This window comes from Oncorhynchus clarkii, chromosome 6 (assembly GCF_045791955.1).
Source record: "Oncorhynchus clarkii lewisi isolate Uvic-CL-2024 chromosome 6, UVic_Ocla_1.0, whole genome shotgun sequence".
In the NCBI taxonomy this organism is placed as follows: domain Eukaryota; kingdom Metazoa; phylum Chordata; class Actinopteri; order Salmoniformes; family Salmonidae; genus Oncorhynchus; species Oncorhynchus clarkii.
Genome location: NC_092152.1, coordinates 18,552,183 through 18,573,034, shown reverse-complemented (window position 1 = coordinate 18,573,034; position 20,852 = coordinate 18,552,183). Strand labels below are relative to the sequence as shown.

Genomic DNA, 20,852 nt, shown 5'->3' with positions numbered 1-20,852 from the left:
AGCTAGAAATATAAATGTCAGAGACTCGCATGACACAGCTGTGTTGTGGACACTCACATCCATATATAGACATCTGTTGCGATGACAAGGGTCAGTGGTGGACCGGTGGTGCTAGGTTTGTGGCGCTAGAGCAAAGTTGAGACTTTGAAAATGGAAACAAGAGAACTGGACGTCAAACATTGATTGAAGATCACTTCAAGATCAGCATTGACACATGGATTGGTTTGTTGTGCCAAATTGAGTTAGCTGTACAGCACAGGAGGTTGGTGGCACCTTAATTGGGGAGGACGGGCTCATGGATAACAGCTGGAGTGGAATGGAATCAAATGCATCACACATGATTTCCATGTGTTGGACGCCATTCTATTCACACCGTTCAAGCCATTATTCTGAGCTGTCCTCCCCTCAGCAGCCTCCACTGATGTAGAGGTCACTTGGCTGGATCAAGTTCTTCATTCTAAGCTCATAGCCACTTAGCAAAACTTAGCTTTCAGCCATTACACCTTTTGTTTTAGATCTGTTTCTTTGAACATGGGCAGCACAGACTTTCCAATGTCTGATGTAGCCAGTAGAAGTCACGCTTCAGCACTTTTGGATTCATTGAAGGTTAATCTATTATCACATTATCTATTCGGTTGTTGTTGCTCAAATAAGTTTTCATTCGAAAAAACATGATACTGTATGTGTCTATTATGGAAATATAGTCTTCTAGAGAGGGAATGCTGTCTCACAGCTGTAGTTTCTAGCTGAAATCAGAGCAGCGGTGCGTGTTGAAACGTGAGCGTGTCTCTTGGTGGGACGTCCCTCTTGCAGTGATACATCTCTGTGGCCCTGACTCCTGCACGCACGGCAGGCTACAGCTCTTCTCGGGCTTGTCCTCAGGCCACACCCTGACACAGTCAGCCCCACTTGGGAGACATCCAGAACTGTTTCACACAGTCATCATTAGGGCATAGAATTGTCAGGGACCTCAGTATATGATATAGAATTGTGAGAAAAGCAATACATATCGACATCAAATTATCATGATTATATGTATTTAGATTGTTTTGTTGTGGAAATTCTAAAGAGAGACTGTAGATTCTTCAAACAACTTTATTATAAGATTTGCAAAAATGGAGCAATCAACAATCACTCAAATAGTTCAGAGTTGAAAGCCCAACGAACAAAGTTGGCTCTCTCCTTTTATAGAAAGTACATCCTCTTATCTATGTGACAGTTAGCAGATGTGCAGAAACAGGGCTGGGGAACAGAGTTGCAAGAAATAATTTGGCTCATCTGTGCAGATCAAGATAGCTGATATCGCCACCATTCTCTGTTCCTCCGTGCTAAATTCCTGCCGATTGTGGACACAGGAGGTCACATACTGTGGTCGCACCCAAATGGCTCATGAATTTGTACGCTCAGATGTATGACTAAGTCAAACAAGACAAGTTTGTATGAGTAAAAATTACTAGCATATAACAATGGACAATTATTTAAGTAAAAAACAGCATAGTGTGTAATTCATTTCCTCCAGTTTCCTCTCAATGGTTTTGGGGGGGGGGGGGGGTTGGGTTCTGGTGCGGGTCCGTGAATCCCCCCCAGGATACTTTTTATATAGAAGTACTGAAGGACAGTTCTAGGGACTTTTTAAAATGACATTCTACTCCAAAATTTATGAAATAAATGTATAAAATATCAATTCCACCTATAGAAATGAGCCCAATAACAAACATATTGGTACAATTATTTGTTTAAATTATTTTAACATATTGGACCATGGATATAATAACAAACATGTTTTATTGTCACATACACCAGATAGGTGCAGTGAAATTGGTTGTTTTACAGGGTCGGCCATAGTAGTAAAGCACCTCTGGCGCAAATCATGATTAAGTTACTTGCTCAATGGCACATCGGCAGATTTTTCACCATGGTGGTTCGGGTATTTGCACCAGCAATCTTGCGGTTACTGTCCCAACGCTCTAACCACTAGGCTGCCTGCCTCCCTATCCATAGTGCCAACTAAAGTTTGGTGGACGAGGAATAATGGTCTGGGCCTGCTTTCCTGGTTCGGGCAAGGCCCCTTAGTTCCAGTGAAGGGACATCTTAACGCTACAGCATACAATGACATTCTAGATGATTCTGTGCTTCCAACTTTGTGGCAACAGTCTGGGGAAAAGGCCCTTTCCTGTTTCAGCATGACAATGCCCTTTGCACAAAGCGAGGTCCATACAACAATGGTTTGTCGAGATCGGTGTGGGAGGACTTGACTGGTCTGCACAGAGCCCTAACCTCAACCCCATCGAACACCTTTGGGATGAATTGGAATGCCGACTGCCAGCCAGGTCTAATTGCCCAACATCAGTGCCCGACCTCACTAATGCTCTTGTGGTTGAATGGAAGCAAGTCCCCCAGCAATGTTCCAACATCTAGTGGAGGCTGTTATAGCAGCAATGGGGGCACCAACTCCATATTAATGCCCCATGATTTTGGAATGAGATGTCCGACGAGCACGTGCCCACACTCCTTTGGTCATGTAGGGGTGGCAGGGTAGCCTAGTGGTTAGAGCGTTGGACTAGTAACCGGAAGGTTGCAAGTTCAAACCCCCGAGCTGACAAGGTACAAATCTGTTGTTCTGCCCCTGAACAGGCATTTAACCCACTATTCCTAGGCCGTCATTGAAAATAAAAATGTGTTCTTAACTGACTTGTCTAGTTAAATAAAGGTAAAATAAAATGTAGTGTATATAGGCTGAAGCATGGGTTGTCTATCTGCATGTATCCTATTGGGCTAATTACTCGGGGGGGCTCTGAATCTCAGTGCTAGAGGCGTCACTAAAGACCCCGTGGTTCAAATTCATGCTGTATCACAACTGGCCGTGATTGGGAGTCCCATAGGGCGGCGCCGGAGTAGGCCATCATTGTAAATAAGAGTGTGTTCTTAACTGGCTTGCCTAGTTAAATAAAATAATTAGCTAGATCCCAAATGTGATCTTTTGACTAGTTAGCATCCTATAGTCTATAGTCTAGCCTACTAGTCTACTATGGGGTCATTTTATGTCCCAAAAAACTTGCATACCTGTTAGACTAAGTAGGGATAACTCACAACCCAGGGTAACATGCCCCCTGCCTGTACTTCTCACAGAAACCTCTTAATGTCTTCCCCCACCACTTTCCATTGTTTCCACTACTCTTGCTCAACTCAAATTGTAATCTGTCTCATTATAATATAAGTAACTCCAAAACAGTCATTTTGAAGTAGGGTGGCATTTTTAACCAAAAAATCCTATAATTGACCCATGTTACATTTAGCCCCACTCCCCTATGCACTCACAGAAAATTGCTGCGCAGTAACATGCTTACAAAGCAGCTGATAAAAACAGGGTTTAAAATAGTACATATTTAGGAGTTGAGAAATAAGAAAGTAGGAATGGAAAGCTGGGATCCCCCTCTTTTTAACAAAGGCTGTTTTAAAACTGCTGTTTTCCCCGTAATTGCAAGAATTGTTGTGCATTGACTGCACGTTTCCCTCCCTATGGCACTCCTAACTTGAATGCGCCTCGAGAGGAATATTTATCTTGCATAGGTCGGCTTGTTGTGTGTTCTATGTAAATACTATAGATTTAAACTAGTCTACTATGGGGTAATCTGATTTTTCTATTCCTTACTCGTTTTGTTTGCCGACAAAGTCAATGTGGACTGTTCAAGCATAAATATTTTTTCATGTTACATATTTTATAGGCGTGGTGGCAACAATTTTGCCGTGGTGCAGCAGATAAATGACTGCAGTGGAAACACTGGCAATTTGATACGGTTCATTTTATTGCAATTTGATGTTCCAAAGATATTGCTCTCTATATGTCTGCTGCAGAGAGACGCGTCACTTATTTCCATAATCAGTCATGGAAATAAGTGCTGAAAACATGTTGGCTTGCTATTTTAAAAAGAAGATGGAGAAGAAGCTATAGGATGAAAAATAAGTGTTTTTGCACAGGTACTGCCGATTAACGCTACCTAGCAAAACTAAATCAATTTGCAGTCAAAGTATTGACGTGATATCGTCCAAAATAATATTGTGATATGGAACTGTATCCATCGGGAGGGAGAGCGAGATTGGAGGCAGTTGTCCTTTTATCTTTCTATCCATGCCTGGGTATTGTGCTCGCTGTCTGCATAGGAGGTGCTGTCTGCATGGCTGGAACGCAGTCTGGTCTGCCTGTCCGTCGGTCTGGGCTTGAATGCTGAGTGGATGCTGGGTAGTGTAGTAGCCTTCTAGGTCTAAACTTTTAGAGTGCAGGAGGAGGTGCCAAGAGCTGTGTTCTATCCTGGTCTGGTGGTTGGGCTTGGGGGCGGTTAGCGTCAGTGTACTCCTGGCTGGTTGGGGGGATCCTACCTCTGAGAAAGATGGAATATAGATGCACCGAGAGACCTAGCCGCTTGGTGGAGCCCGCAGAGCGATCCACCTCCCCAGGTAAGGAATGGGACTGGGACTGAGACTGGGGGATGAGGAAGAAAAGTTCTACAGTTGTGCAGCCCCTGTAGTGCAGAACACCATTAGTTCTACCACAGCTACTGTAGCTACTGCTTTGAGCAGTTTGTGCAGCTAGGCTACTGTTCAATGGGACAAAGGTTTCTATAGAATCTGCAAATCTTGTATTTGCACAAAATAAAATCACTACTCTGTTAATAAAAGAAAGTTGTGTAAAGTTTAACGGATTTCTGAAGTGTTTACGGTTCACCTTGCCAGCCAATATGTCAGTGTAAACCCCACTGTATTCTATTATCCTGTAGATTACTTCAATAACCAATAAAACCCTTGTATTGGTTATTTCTTGTGCAGATAACACAACATGAATACCATAATACTGGATAGGTAGTGCCCGTAATAGTTACTTACTATCCTATTACAAGACTGTTACAGTAAAGCCATTGGCATGTCCGTCATCACATCAATAGTAGCATTTGATTTGAACCATTACGTTTATTTTACTTGATACATTTCTTTGATAGGTATTTGCATTCTTGTTTTGGTTTTCAAGATCAGCTGTGAGCTGTTGTTTTTGTTTTCGAAGAGCTTAAAAAGTCTAGTATGACAGAAATGTTTTTAGAGGTCACTTTTTCGCATAGCCACTGACTGTTGAAGTGTGTGTGTGTGTGTGTGTGTGTGTGTGTGTGTGTGTGCGCGCGCGCGCTGGGGCATAGATGAGAGACTGGTCCGGGTCTTGTGAAGTTGAATAATGCACCAGGGGGTCTGTGTGGGTGCACGTCTGGTCTGTGTATGCACATGTTTGAGCTCGTTGGCTGCCCCACTGCTGAAACCTGATTTGTGACGTGTGCTTTATTTATGAGTCTATAAATCAGAGGGGGGATGTTTCACACTTTTCATCTCCATATTCCCATTCATCCTGGTGTTCATAAGGTCCGCTCCATCAACCATTTATTGGTCCGGGTGGTGAGACTCTATTTGATGGGATATGAGCTGCCCTGGGTGCTGTTGACTGAGTTTTATAGGCCTTATTTTGTTTGCGTTCCTGGACTTTCTGTTATTTCTGTTGGTTTCTGTTGGTGCTGTTGGTCAGAGGGTATACATTAGGGCACACAAATTAGTTTTAGTTAGTGTTTTGAGCTTTTGCTCCGTTGGTTTTTAGTGTGTTTGTGTGTGTGAGTGAGACCCCCTCTAGTATTTTTACAAATTGTTGAGGAGCCGTCACAGAAAGGTTGCTGGAGTTTCTTGTCCATCCGTGTGGTTAGTGTTTCAGAGAGAATCTATGGCAGGCAGACCCATCATTGGGGAGGAAAATGTTGCTTATTTTGTTACGTTACAGCCTTATTCTAAAATGGATTAAATTCATATTTTTCCTCATCAATCTACACACAATACCCCATAATAGCAAAGCGAAAACAGGTTTAAGAAGATACCTTATTTACATAAGTATTCGGACCCTTTGCTATGAGACTCGAAATTGAGCTTCGGTGCATCCTGTTTCCATTGATCATCGTTGGGATGTTTCTACAACTTGATTGGAGTCCACCTGTTGTATATTATTTTGATTGGACATGATTTGGAAAGGCACACCTGTCTATATAAGGTCCCACAGTTGACAGTGCCTGTCAGAGCAAAAACCAAGCCATGAGGTCGAAGGAATTGTCCGTAGAGCTCCGAGACAGGATTGTGTCGAGGCACAGAACTGGGGAAGGGTACCAAAAAATGTCTGCAGCATTGAAGGTCCCCAAGCACACAGTGCCCTCCCATCATTATTAAATGTAAGAAGTTTGGAACCACCAAGACTCTTCCTAGAGGTGGCCGCTTGCCCAAACTGAACAATCGGGGGAGAAGGGCCTTGGTCAGGGAGATGACCAAGAACCCGATGGTCACTCTGACAGAGTTCCTCTGTGGAGATGGGAGAACCTTCTAGAAGGACAACCATCTCTGCAGCACTCCACCAACCAGGCCTTTATGATAGAGTGGCCAGACGGAAGCCAATCCTCAGTAAAAGGCACATTGACAGCCTGCTTGGAGTTTGCCCAAATCAAAGTTTATTTGTCACGTGCGCCGAATACAACAGGTGTAGGTAGACCTTACAGTGAAAAGCTTACTTATAGACCCTAACCAACAGTGGTGCAATTTTTAAGTAAAAAAATAGGTATTAGGGTAACAATAGATAAGTAAGGAACTTAAAAACGACAGTAAAAAGACAGTGAATAATAACAGTAGCGAGACTATATACAGTAGCGAGGCTATGTACAGGCACCGGTTGGTCGGGCAAATTGAGATAGTATGTACATGTAGGTATGGTTAAAGTGACTATGCATATATGATAAACAGAGAGTAGCAGTAGCGTTAAAGAGGGATTGGTGGGTGGTGGGACACAATGCAGATAGTCTGGGTAGCCAATGTGTGGGGGCACTGGTTAGTTGGGCTAATTTATGTTGTATGTACATGAATGTATAGTTAGTGACTATGCATACAGTGGGGCAAAAAAGTATTTAGTCAGCCACCAATTGTGCAAGTTCTCCCACTTAAAAATATGAGATAGGCCTGTAATTTTCATCATAGGTACACTTCAACTATGACAGACAAAATGAGAAAAAAATCCAGAAAATCACATTATTTGCAAATTATGGTGGAAAATAAGTATTTGGTCAATAACAAAAGTTTATCTCAATACTTTGTTATATACCCTTTGTTGGCAATGACAGAGGTCAAACGTTTTCTGTAAGTCTTCACAAGGTTTTCACACACTGTTGCTGGTATTTTGGCCCATTCCTCCATGCAGATCTCCTCTAGAGCAGTGATGTTTTGGGGCTGTTGCTGGGCAACACAGACTTTCAACTCCCTCCAAAGATTTTCTATGGGGTTGAGATCTGGAGACTGGCTAGGCTACTCCAGGACCTTGAAATGCTTCTTACGAAGCTACTCCTTCGTTGCCCGGGCGGTGTGTTTGGGATCATTGTCATGCTGAAAGACCCAGCCACGTTTCATCTTCAAATCAAAATCAAATTTATTTATATAGCCCTTCGTACATCAGCTGATATCTCAAAGTGCTGTACAGAAACCCAGCCTAAAACCCCAAACAGCAAGCAATGCAGGTGTAGAAGCACGGTGGCTAGGAAAAACTCCCTAGAAAGGCCAAAACCTAGGAAGAAACCTAGAGAGGAACCAGGCTATGTGGGGTGGCCAGTCCTCTTCTGGCTGTGCCGGGTGGAGATTATAACAGAACATGGTCAAGATGTTCAAATGTTCATAAATGACCAGCATGGTCGAACAATAATAAGGCAGAAGAGTTGAAACTGGAGCAGCAGCACAGTCAGGTGGACTGGGGACAGCAAGGAGTCATCATGTCAGGTATTCCTGGGGCATGGTCCTAGGGCTCAGGTCCTCCGAGAGAGAGAAAGAAAGAGAGAATTAGAGAGAGCATATGTGGGATAGCCAGTCCTCTTCTGGCTGTGCCGGGTGGAGATTATAACAGAACATGGCCAAGATGTTCAAATGTTCATAAATGACCAGCATGGTTGAATAATAATAAGGCAGAACAGTTGAAACTGGAGCAGCAGCACGGCCAGGTGGACTGGGGACAGCAAGGAGTCATCATGTCAGGTAGTCCTGCGGCATGGTCCTAGGGCTCAGGTCCTCCGAGAGAGAGAAAGAGAGAAGGAGAGAATTAGAGAACGCACACTTAGATTCACACAGGACACCGAATAGGACAGGAGAAGTACTCCAGATATAACAAACTGACCCTAGCCCCCCGACACATAAACTACTGCAGCATAAATACTGGAGGCTGAGACAGGAGGGGTCAGGAGACACTGTGGCCCCATCCGAGGACACCCCCGGACAGGGCCAAACAGGAAGGATATAACCCCACCCACTTTGCCAAAGCACAGCCCCCACACCACTAGAGGGATATCTTCAACCACCAACTTACCATCCTGAGACAAGGCTGAGTATAGCCCACAAAGACCTCCGCCACGGCACAACCCAAGGGGGGGGGCGCCAACCCAGACAGGATGACCACATCAGTGAATCAACCCACTCAGGTGACACACCCTCTCCAGGGACGGCATGAGAGAGCCCCAGTAAGCCAGTGACTCAGCCCCTGTAACAGGGTTAGAGGCAGAGAATCCCAGTGGAAAGAGGGGAACCGGCCAGGCAGAGACAGCAAGGGCGGTTCGTTGCTCCAGAGCCTTTCCGTTCACACTCCTGGGCCAGACTACACTCAATCATATGACCCACTGAAGAGATGAGTCTTCAGTAAAGACTTAAAGGTTGAGACCGAGTTTGCGTCTCACATGGGTAGGAAGACCATTCCATAAAAATGGAGCTCTATAGGAGAAAGCCCTGCCTCCAGCTGTTTGCTTAGAAATTCTAGGGACAATTAGGAGGCCTGCTTCTTGTGACCGTAGCGTACGTGTAGGTATGTACGGCAGGACCAAATCAGAGAGATAGGTAGGAGCAAGCCCATGTAATGCTTTGTAGGTTAGCAGTAAAACCTTGAAATCAGCCCTTGCTTTGACAGGAAGCCAGTGTAGAGAGGCTAGCACTGGAGTAATATGATCAAATTTTTTGGTTCTAGTCAGGATTCTAGCAGCCGTATTTAGCACTAACTGAAGTTTTATTTAGTGCTTTATCCGGGTAGCCAGAAAGTAGAGCATTGCAATAGTCTAACCTAGAAGTGACAAAAGCATGGATTAATTTTTCTGCATCATTTTTGGACAGAAAGTTTCTGATTTTTTCAATGTTACCGTAGATGGAAAAAAGCTGTCCTTGAAATGGTCTTGATATGTTCTTCAAAAGAGAGATCAGGGTCCAGAGTAACGCCGAGGTCCTTCACAGTTTTATTTGAGACGACTGTACAACCATTAAGATTAATTGTCAGATTCAACAGAAGATCTCTTTGTTTATTGGGACCTAGAACAAGCATCTCTGTTTTGTCCGAGTTTAAAAGTAGAAAGTTTGCAGCCATCCACTTCCTTATGTCTGAAACACATTCTTCTAGCAAGGGCAATTTTGGGGCTTCACCATGTTTCATTGAAATGTACAGCTGTGTGTCATCCGCATAGCAGTGAAAGTTAACATTATGATTTCGAATAACATCCCCAAGAGGTAAAATATATAGTGAAAACAATAGTGGTCCTAAAACGGAACCTTGAGGAACACCGAATTTACAGTTGATTTGTCAGAGGACAAACCATTCACAGAGACAAACTGATATCTTTCCGACAGATAAGATCTAAACCAGGCCTTGTCCGTGTAGACCAATTTGGGTTTCCAATCTCTCCAAAAGAATGTGGTGATCGATGGTATCAAAAGCAGCACTAAGGTCTAGGAGCACGAGGACAGATGCAGAGCCTCGGTCCGATGCCATTAAAATGTAATTTACCACCTTCACAAGTGCCGTCTCAGTGCTATGATGGGGTCTAAAACCAGACTGAAGCATTTCGTATACATTGTTTGTCTTCAGGAAGGCAGTGAGTTGTTGCGCAACAGCCTTTTCTAAAATGTTTGAGAGGAATGGAAGATTCGATATAGGCCGATAGTTTTTTATATTTTCTGGGTCAAGGTTTGACTTTTTCAAGAGAGGCTTTATTACTGCCACTTTTAGTGAGTTTGGTACACATCCGGTGGATAGAGAGCCATTTATTATGTTCAACATAGGAGGGCCAAGCACAGGAAGCAGCTCTTTCAGTAGTTTAGTTGGAATAGGGTCCAGTATGCAGCTTGAAGGTTTAGAGGCCATGATTATTTTCATCATTGTGTCAAGAGATATAGTACTAAAACACTTGAGTGTCTCTTGATCCTAGGTCCTGGCAGAGTTGTGCAGACTCAGGACAACTGAGCTTTGAAGGAATACGCAGATTTAAGGAGGAGTCCGTAATTTGCTTTCTAATAATCATAATATTTTCCTCAAAGAAGTTCATGAATTTATCACTGCTAAAGGGAAAGTCATCCTCTCTTGGGGAATGCTGCTTTTTAGTTAGCTTTGCGACAGTATCAAAAAGGAATTTCGGATTGTTCTTATTTTCCTCAATTAAGTTAGAAAAATAGGATGATCGAGCAGCAGTAAGGGCTCTTCGGTACTGCACAGTACTGTCTTTCCAAGCTAGTCGGAAGACTTCCAGTTTGGTGTGGCGCCATTTCCGTTCCAATTTTCTGGAAGCTTGCTTCAGAGCTCGGGTATTTTCTGTGTACCAGGGAGCTAGTTTCTTATGAGAAATGTTTTTAGTTTTTAGGGGTGCAACTGCATCTAGGGTATTGCGCAAGGTTAAATTGAGTTCCTCAGTTAGGTGGTTAACTGATTTTTGTCCTCTGGCGTCCTTGGGTAGACAGAGGGAATCTGGAAGGACATCAAGGAATCTTTGTGTTGTCTGTGAATTTATAGCACGACTTTTGATGATCCTTGGTTGGGGTCTGAGCAGATTATTTGTTGCAATTGCAAACGTAATAAATCATCTTCAATGCCCTTGCTGATGGTAGGCTTTGTTACTTTGGTCCCAGCTCTCTGCAGGTCATTCACTAGGTCCCCCCGTGTGGTTCTGGGATTTTTGCTCACCTTTCTTGTGATCATTTTGACGCCAGAGGTGCTTCAACAAAGTACTGAGTAAAGGGTCTATTTCAGTTTTTTTTTTTTTTGCACAAATTTCTAAAAACCTTTTCTTGCTTTGACATTATGGGGTCTTGTGTGTAGATTGATGAGGGGGGAAAAACTATTTTAAGGCTGTCATTTTAAGACTGAAACATAATAAAATGTGGTAAAAGTAAAGGGGTCTGAATTATGCACCGATGGCACTGAATGTTATTTTTTATCTTTGCTTATACACTACTACTCACTTTCACATGAATTCTGATATTTGATTAAGAAATGGCATGGTAAAAAGGCCAGCATGATGATGATGATTGATTATTTGTACTACAGTAGCCTATTTGTAAGCGCTAACATAGTGGAGGGAAATGTAATGTAACTAAGGTCCCTGTTTGTGTTACAGAGAAGACACGGAAGGAGATCGTGTCCAAGGGCTCCAGTGGCATGGAGGTTATCCTGGCGACTTTGGAGGTGAGTTCCCGCCACATTCCACTATAGAGTTAAGTTAGTGCCAAACATTGAGCTCACATGTCACTAATTTAACTCCATATTCCGCTACTGTACAATACCACAACATAATAAGGAGAGGGAATAAGGAGACTAACACATTCATAACAAGGAATATTGTGCTGGCGTTGCTATTTTCTTTTCAGTTTGCCTTTTTTAGCACTTGTCCAGCAAGTATGGTGGATGCGTAACCAGGCCAGTACTGTACAGCTTGGTTCAGTAGTGTTATAACAATAACTATCATTTAGGGCTGGGCGGTATGGGTTTTTACTTTACCTTCTGTAACGGTATTTGAATGTTTGGTTTGTTAAATGTGATACACCATGTTTAATGTCAATTTTTATAGTTTATTTCGCTACTTGAGTCATCTTTCTCCGCTCTACTAACCACACAGACCTAGCCACGTCCCCTGTCACTCAAGGAGTCCATTTGATGTTTCTCAACCACAAGGCACTTGTGTTCAGTCTGCATGGTCAATGCAGCACATGCAACAATGTTGATGACAACAATGCTGCTTTCACTTAGCTTCTTCATATAAATCCACTAGGGTTCTATAATGACACTATTAGTTTGTGTTTCTTACATCAGCAAACAGCTAGTTTGTCTTTTCATAGCATGTTGCCCTAAATCTTGTGAGACGCTAATTGATAGCCGCTAATGCTAATAGCTAGCTAGCTAATAAATATACTGAGTAAGAGCAAACGTAGCAAGCTAATACAGCCTGATAATACCAGTGATAGTGTAGACCTAAATCAGCATGTTGTTTGTGCAACAGTATCTTCTAAATCAAAGAGGAATATGCAAAGCAAGAATATGTTAGCTACATGAAGTAGATAAGAGAACTTGCAATATAGCCAAAGCTTATAGGGTCCCCTAGGAAACACTTATCAACACTTTAGTTCCTACCATGTCACAATTACTCTTCCCTGGCATTTGAATTAATTGTCTCAAATGACACTGTATTCAAAGTGCCTGTATTCAAACGACACTGTATTCAAAATAGTCATTCTATTTCCATGATTCCAATATTTTTGCCCTAATTCACAAGTCAAATTGCAATTGCAACATTTGGTTAAAAATAAGTCCTAGATTATTTGCCTATATAGTGCAGCCCTACGTGGCAGTGTGAAAGTTATCTCAATTGAGTAGTGGTGTAAAGTACTTAAATAGTACTTGAAAGTATTTTTTACTTCAGTAGTTTTTTTTGGTATCTGTACTTTACTATTTTTTATTTTTGCCAACATTTACTTCACTACATTCCTAAAGAAAATACTGTACTTTTTACATGATTTGGACCATTTCTCCTGACACCTAAAAGTACTCATTACATTTTGAATGCTTAGCGGGACAGGAAAATGGTCCAATTCACGCACTTGTCAACAGAACATCCCTGGTCATCTACTGCCTCTGAGGACTCACTAAACACAAATGCGTTGTTTGTAAATTATGTCTTAGTGTTGGAGTGTGCGCCTGGCTATCCGTAAATTTAAAAAACAAGAACATTGTGCCGTCTGGTTTGCTTAATATAAGGAATTTGAAATTATTTATACTTTTACTTTTGATACTTAAGTATATTTAAAGCCAAATACTTTTATACTTTTACTCAAGTAGTATTTTACTGGCTGACTTTTACTTGAGTCATTTTCTATTAACGTATCTTTATTTTTACTCAAGTATGACAATTGGGTATTTTTCCACCACTGCAATTGAATGCAGGAAATGCAGAAATTATAAAAGTGCTGTAATTTGTTTTGGTTGAAGTTGAATTGAACAGTATATAACAATCAGAATGGAGAAAGACTCATTGATATCACTTAGAATGTATGTGTCGCCACCCTAGGATCACTCACTACTCATAAAGCAAATGTATAACTTTTATTATTCAAAAACTAAAAATACCGTCATACCGTCCATTTTTTAAAAAAAATACCATGATATAATATTTTGCCCATATCGCCCAGCCCTACTATCAACGTCATGGTATCCTAAAAGTATTGGAAATAATTGTCCTCCCGAGATGCAGTTTACATAGCACACACTTGGTTTTGGCAATGGCTTCTAAATCTCCCCGTCTAGTTATATCTCCCTATGTCTTTATATACCACTTGTTGACAGATCAATTTATGAGTTGAGGAAAAGCCATTTTGTAGATTTTGTACTATTTGTAGAGACTGAAACCTAAGTGAGAAGGTTTGTGTGTATGTGTAGATTTGGTGGTGTGTGCATGAATGGTTGTGTGTCTGTCTGTGTGTGCACATACAAATGTCTTTGTCCATGCTCACGTGTTATTGAGTGTGTTGGTAATACCCAGCATGCTTTCTGTTTTTGATAGAACACACAGGATCTGCAATCTATCCTGAACATTTTGTACATTCTGAATGAGCTGTTAACCGTGGGTAAGTGGTAACCGCTCTGTAATTGGATAATGGGGGCAAACGGTGTTTTGTTTGAGTGTCCTGATCTCTGATTTGACAAGTGTCAATTGTCTTGGGTGGAAACAGTTCTTTGATTGGGTAGGTTTTGTTTTCACGCAGACCATCTAAGAAAATGTAGACTCATTTCAACTGGTGTAGATTGTCAAGTTATAGAAATTTGGAAACTGTTCACAAAATCTGAGACTGATCAAGAATCTTTCAAAAAAATGTGAACAGGATTTTGTTTGTTATCTTTTTTTCCCCGGTCACACTGCCAGACCAATGGAATCCAGTTGAGATCAGACTAGATTTTCTCACATGGTTTGTGTGAACTCTGCTCAATAACAGCTGAACTGATAGGTTGGTTTTGTGGAAACTGATGGGGATCATTTGACTTAAAAAAATGTAAATGGTGAATGATCAATTTGTGGAGGCTGTAGTAATAGGTGTTTGTGTGTGTGTCTCTCTCTGTCCCAGGTGGGGGTCGCAGGATTGGTGTGTTTGTGTCCAAGGGTGGCACAGGCATCTTGCTGCAGCTGGTCATCAGTGCCAGTAAAGAGTCTCCCCCTAGTGAGGAGGTCATGCTGCAGCTCCACTCAGTCCTGGCCAAGGTTGGACCAAAAGGTATGTATGTTAAGGTACTCTATCGCTGTACCAGGAGCCCCAACATTGTCATTCAAACTTCTACCATAAACTAAATCCATACCAATCTTAGCATGTACACCCCTTCACGTCTGTCTTTCTCCAGACAGGAAGTTTGGTGTGAAAGCCCGTCTGAACGGAGCTCTGAACGTCACTGTGAACCTGCTCAAACAAAACCTGCAGAACTACAAACTGCTGCTGCCCTGTCTGCTGGTTCTACAGGTCTACTCCTCCAACAGTGAGTCTGACCTTACATACTGTAGGAACCATACATCTGACTGACAGTTACTAACACAACCTGCTGTTGCCATAGGAACCATACATCTGACAGTTCCAAACCCAGCCTATTGTAGTATGACTTCAACTACAGCCAACTACTTTCTGGTGGTTTTGTTGAGGGCATTGAGGTTTGTCTGCCTTCAGCTGTGAATGCTGTGTCCCTGGGGAAGAATGGAGTGGTGGAGCTCATGTTCAAAATCATTGGACCCTACAGCAAAAAAAACACCAGTCTGCTGAAGTAAGTGGCGTGTGTATGTGTTGAGGATGAATGGTGTGGGTGCTGCTGTTTTTGACCCTTCTCTGGCTGTCTTTTACTCAACAGAGTATCCCTGGACACACTGGGGGCCTTGCTCAAATCCAGTAAGTGTCTCTCTCTCTTCCCCCGTTCTCTCGCTCTGCAGTGTTTAGAACAATGTCCTGTCATGGTTCTTCAATAACAGTGCTATTGTCAGTGGCTATTATCAACCAGTCTCTCTCTCTCTCCATCCTTCTCCCCTCCCTCCCCGTCTCTCCTTACATCCTTCCCTCGCCCACTTCCTCATTCCTTCTTCTCTCCATCCCTCAGAGACGAACGCCCAGCGGGCGGTGGTCCATGTGCCCGTCCTGCTGTACATCTATCAGGATTGGCACCGCAACGACACGCGCCACCGCCACATACTCATCCGCAAGGGCATCCTGAGCTGCCTGAAGAACATTACCAACATCAAACTGGGCCGCAAGGCCTTCATCGACGCTGACGGGATGAGGATCCTCTATAACACCTCCACTGTGAGTAGGGTGACAACATTACCAAAACCTGAGCTCAGTCTCAGCCACCCTCTATGTTCCTAGCTTTATCCCCAATGCTGTCTCACCTTTTACATTACACCAAAACGGATGATTATGGTGGTGAATATTAATGATGGTGATGTGTTGTTTTTAGGAGTGCCTGTCAGTGAGGACTCTGGACCCTCTGATCAATACCTCCAGCCTCATCATGAGGAAGTGCTTCCCCAAGAACCGCCTCCCTCTGCCCACCATCAAGAGTGTCTTCCACCACCAGCTGCTTCATGTACCTGCAGGAGGGCCAGTCGCTCAGCTCTACAACCAGCCACTGGGGAGTGAGGCTCACACACAGACACACCCATTCTACACTCACAATACTTGCGAGCCACTTAAATCACCCCAATGGTCATTGCACACAGTTAACTCTCACGCTCCACACGTCCATTTCAGGAGGACCCATTTACCAGTTCTACACCAAGCCCCCATGGGGTAAGACTTGTCACAATAAATAGCAGCAGACTAACCACTACTGACTCTCACACTCCTCAGTCTGTCACACTGCTAACAGTATAATACACCCTGTCTTACATCAAGGATCTGTAACTCGTGAACTTTCACACTACTTAGTTGTTCATTGACGTCACCTCACTCAACAAGCCAATCAAGACACCAGCTCTCTCTCATCTCACTCCTGGCTACTTATTCTCAGTCACCTTTCTCTAGTGCACAATCCAACCAACCAATCAGAAATCATAAATATCATCTTTAGCATTTTAACATTTTATTTAACCTTTTATTTAACTAAGCATTGATCATTGTTCATCCTTTGCTTACAAATGGACTTAAGATTGTCTTTGTTTTTTGGAAACGCTACCCCCTGTAACCTGTTACGCCTTAATCTTGGGCTCAATTCAGGAAGTAAACTGAAAGTAAACTATAATGTATGTTTTACTTCCTGGAAAGTAACACGATCAATATGATTCCCTTTGTAATTTTTGTTAATTGCAAATGTACATGATCATGTACATTTGCAATTAACAAAAATTACAAAGGGAATCATATTGATCGTGTTACTTTTCTGAACGTTAAGGCATTAACACACAAAATAACCGTGAAAAAAAAGCAAGTTAAGCGGTTCTAACCGCTGATTAGAAATGGAATTGATGCTAACCCTGCCTGTTTCCCTGTGTGTGCTTGCCAGTGGATGATGTGGTGGACGAGAGCGACAATAATGAGGAAGCAGAGGCCGAGAACGACATGGAGAACGAGGTGGAGGACCACCACGCTGGGGTACAGTGACCATGACCACAGCCTTTTAATTTAAACCGCACCTTGTTTGACTGACCGCAGAATGACCACAAGATTACAAAAGGTTACACTGCAGTGACCAGACTGACAGACGTAATATGCAAACATATATACTGACCACAACCACAGCTGCTCTCTCTACACAGTGCCTTGCAAAAGTATTCGGCCCCCTTGAACTTTGCGACCTTTTGCCACATTTCAGGCTTCAAACATAAAGATATAAAACTGTATTTTTTTGTGAAGAATCAACAACAAGTGGGACACAATCATGAAGTGGAACGACATTTATTGGATATTTCAAACTTTTTTAACAAATCAAAAACTGAAAAATTGGGCGTGCAAAATTATTCAGCCCCCTTAAGTTAATACTTTGTAGCGCCACCTTTTGCTGCGATTACAGCTGTAAGTCGCTTGGGGTATGTCTCTATCAGTTTTGCACATCGAGAGACTGACATTTTTTCACATTCCTCCTTGCAAAACAGCTCGAGCTCAGTGAGGTTGGATGGAGAGCATTTGTGAACAGCAGTTTTCAGTTCTTTCCACAGATTCTCGATTGGATTCAGGTCTGGACTTTGACTTGGCCATTCTAACACCTGGATATGTTTATTTTTGAACCATTCCATTGTAGATTTTGCTTTATGTTTTGGATCATTGTCTTGTTGGAAGACAAATCTCCGTCCCAGTCTCAGGTCTTTTGCAGACTCCATCAGGTTTTCTTCCAGAATGGTCCTGTATTTGGCTCCATCCATCTTCCCATCAATTTTAACCATCTTCCCTGTCCCTGCTGAAGAAAAGCAGGCCCAAACCATGATGCTGCCACCACCATGTTTGACAGTGGGGATGGTGTGTTCAGCTGTGTTGCTTTTACGCCAAACATAACGTTTTGCATTGTTGCCAAAAAGTTCAATTTTGGTTTCATCTGACCAGATCGATCACCTTCTTCCACATGTTTGGTGTGTCTCCCAGGTGGCTTGTGGCAAACTTTAAACTACACTTTTTATGGATATCTTTAAGAAATGGCTTTCTTCTTGCCACTCTTCCATAAAGGCCAGATTTGTGCAATATACGACTGATTGTTGTCCTATGGACAGAGTCTCCCACCTCAGCTGTAGATCTCTGCAGTTCATCCAGAGTGATCATGGGCCTCTTGGCTGCATCTCTGATCAGTCTTCTCCTTGTATGAGCTGAAAGTTTAGAGGGACGGCCAGGTCTTGGTAGATTTGCAGTGGTCTGATACTCCTTCCATTTCAATATTATCGCTTGCACAGTGCTCCTTGGGATGTTTAAAGCTTGGGAAATCTTTTTGTATCCAAATCCGGCTTTAAACTTCTTCACAACAGTATCTCGGACCTGCCTGGTGTGTTCCTTGTTCTTCATGATGCTCTCTGCGCTTTTAACGGACCTCTGAGACTATCACAGTGCAGGTGCATTTATACGGAGACTTGATTACACACAGGTGGATTGTATTTATCATCATTAGTCATTTAGGTAAACATTGGATCATTCAGAGATCCTCACTGAACTTCTGGAGAGAGTTTGCTGCACTGAAAGTAAAGGGGCTGAATAATTTTGCACACTCAATTTTTCATTTTTTGATTTGTTAAAAAAGTTTGAAATATCCAATAAATGTTGTTCCACTTCATGATTGTGTCCCACTTGTTGTTGATTCTTTACAAAAAAATACAGTTTTATATCTTTATGTTTGAAGCCTGAAATGTGGCAAAAGGTCGCAAAGTTCAAGGGGGCCGAATACTTTCGCACGGCACTGTATCTGCCTGTCTGTGGGTTGTCTCTCTCTCTCTTCTCTCTCTCTCTCTCTCTCTCTCTGCCTGTCTGTGGGTTGTCTCTCTTCTCTCTCTCTCTCTCTCTGCCTGTATGTGGGTTGTCTCTCTTCTCTCTCTCTTCTCTCTCTGCCTGTCTGTGGGTTGTCTCGCTCTCTCTCTCTCTGCCTGTCTGTGGGTTGTCTCTCTTCTCTCTCTCTCTCTGCCTGTCTGTGGGTTGTCTCTCTTCTCTCTCTCTCTCTCTCTCTGCCTGTCTGTGGGTTGTCTCTCTTCTCTCTCTCTCTCTGCCTGTCTGTGGGTTGTCTCTCTTCTCTCTCTCTCTCTCTCTCTGCCTGTCTGTGGGTTGTCTCTCTTCTCTCTCTCTCTCTGCCTGTCTGTGGGTTGTCTCTCTTCTCTCTCTCTCTCTCTCTCTCTGCCTGTCTGTGGGTTGTCTCTCTTCTCTCTCTCTCTCTCTCTCTCTCTGGTTGAAGTAAAAACAATCTAATACAGGGTTTTCTATTGGGATCCTGTTCCTGCTTTTTCAGGTGTTTGATGATGATGTTTTCCCCTCTGCAGAATGATGACATAGAAACGGACATCAATAAACTAAGACCCAAAGAGACCCATAGCAGGCCGTTTGAAGAGCTGAAGATCTATGAGAGATTCTTTATGGAGCTCTCAGAGGATTTCCAGGTAATGCAGTACACCTTTGTGTCTTTGGTTTAATAATAGTATTTTGGGGGATGTTTTCATATTTCCGGTATACACTTGTACTAGTGTGTAATGGAAATGTTTCTTGCAACTCACCCTGAGACACCTGCAGGGAGTGGGGTCATGGCCAGTGACCCCATTGTCCAGTGCCCCTGAAGCAATTGGGTATTGAACCAGTGACCTTTTGGTTCCTTGCCCAACGCGCTAACCTCGAGGCTACCTGCCCCCCACATTTTCAACATTCCATCTTAAAAGTTACAGAAGTGTGTTTTTAACCTGGGGACCACACTGTGGTAAGTGATCAGAAAGCTGCCTGAAGTCCAATTTCCTTTGTGTCTATGCAGGTGTTTAAATTTGACAACCCAAAGAAAGGTGTGACGGCCACCCCAGAAGCTCCCAAGTCTCACCGCCCAATCATCGTTCCCACCGCCCAGGCCCTGCCCCCGAAAAACCCCACTGCTGCCCCCCTTCAGGGGGAGTGCCCCCATCCGGCCCCAGTCTCTGCCCTGGACCTTGACACCATCAACATCACCAAGGACCAAGATGGCTGCGGTGACCACACCCACAGCCGACCCCACCCTGGGGCGGGGCTGGAGCAGGAGCTGGTGCAGGGACTGGAGCGGGTGGCCCTGGATGGGGCTGGACCTCAGGGTGGAGAAGGAGGGGGCAACAAGCACAATAGACAGCCCCCAATACTGGCTGGGGGTGTGGCTGCCCGACTGGGGGGAGAAGGTGAGGAGATGTTAGCTGAGGACTGGGCTGAGGAGGAGGAGAGCAGCGAGGAGGGAGTGCTGCATGTGCCAGACACGGCCTTGCTCCTGCCACTCCACGACCCTGACCTGTACGTGGAGATGGTGAAGAGCACAAGCTCTGTGCCACAGTTTTCTGAGGTGGCCTACCCAGACTACTTTGGCCACGTGGCGCCCACCTCCCGAGAACACATCCTGGAGAGGGTCTACGGCGTGCAGAGGTGAGACCCCTAGACACTGATCTAGGATCTATATGACTGCCCCATCCCCCCCCGTTGTCTTACTGCTACTGTTGTGTGATGGTGATGATGTCACTCAGTCCTCTGCCCCCCTTCAGGACTAAGATCTTCCAGGACATTGAAAGGCTGATCCACCCCAACGACATCCTGGATAAGGTGGTCTACGACTTGGACATACAGAGGTGAGCACCATCGTCCGTCCAGGGAATTGTGTGTGTGTGTGTGTGTGTGTCTCACGGTGTGGGCCCTGTGTGTTTCAGTTGTCCAGTGGTTGACGGCGGTGAATCTCTGAAGTTCAACTCTCAGTTTGAGTCTGGCAACCTGAGGAAAGCAGTTCAAGTCAGAAAGTGAGTGTTGTGTCCCATTGTTACATAAACTGGGATAAAATAAAAAAATAAAAAATGTAGTTTAGT

General features: G+C 43.5%; 1 protein-coding gene across 7 annotated transcripts in view; it reads left to right on the top strand.

Annotated features, from left to right (window-relative positions):
• LOC139410699 (ATP/GTP binding carboxypeptidase 1) overlaps positions 1-20,852 on the top strand; it is a 53,476-nt gene that overhangs the window by 14,446 nt on the left and 18,178 nt on the right. For 3 of the 7 annotated variants that reach the window (XM_071156112.1, XM_071156111.1, XM_071156110.1), the window contains exons 4-16: positions 11,469-11,536; positions 13,905-13,968; positions 14,464-14,610; positions 14,735-14,866; positions 15,052-15,145; positions 15,230-15,267; positions 15,473-15,675; positions 15,830-16,007; positions 16,874-16,962; positions 19,317-19,433; positions 19,796-20,421; positions 20,538-20,621; positions 20,700-20,786. In XM_071156112.1, coding sequence (XP_071012213.1) covers positions 11,469-11,536; positions 13,905-13,968; positions 14,464-14,610; positions 14,735-14,866; positions 15,052-15,145; positions 15,230-15,267; positions 15,473-15,675; positions 15,830-16,007; positions 16,874-16,962; positions 19,317-19,433; positions 19,796-20,421; positions 20,538-20,621; positions 20,700-20,786 — 1,927 coding nt within the window. Of the gene's footprint in view, positions 1-4,221; positions 4,456-11,468; positions 11,537-13,904; positions 13,969-14,463; positions 14,611-14,734; positions 14,867-15,051; positions 15,146-15,229; positions 15,268-15,472; positions 15,676-15,829; positions 16,008-16,122; positions 16,162-16,873; positions 16,963-19,316; positions 19,434-19,795; positions 20,422-20,519; positions 20,622-20,699; positions 20,787-20,852 lie in introns of those variants that run through there. The other 4 variants (XM_071156114.1, XM_071156109.1, XM_071156116.1 and 1 more) reach the window with 4 other exon arrangements.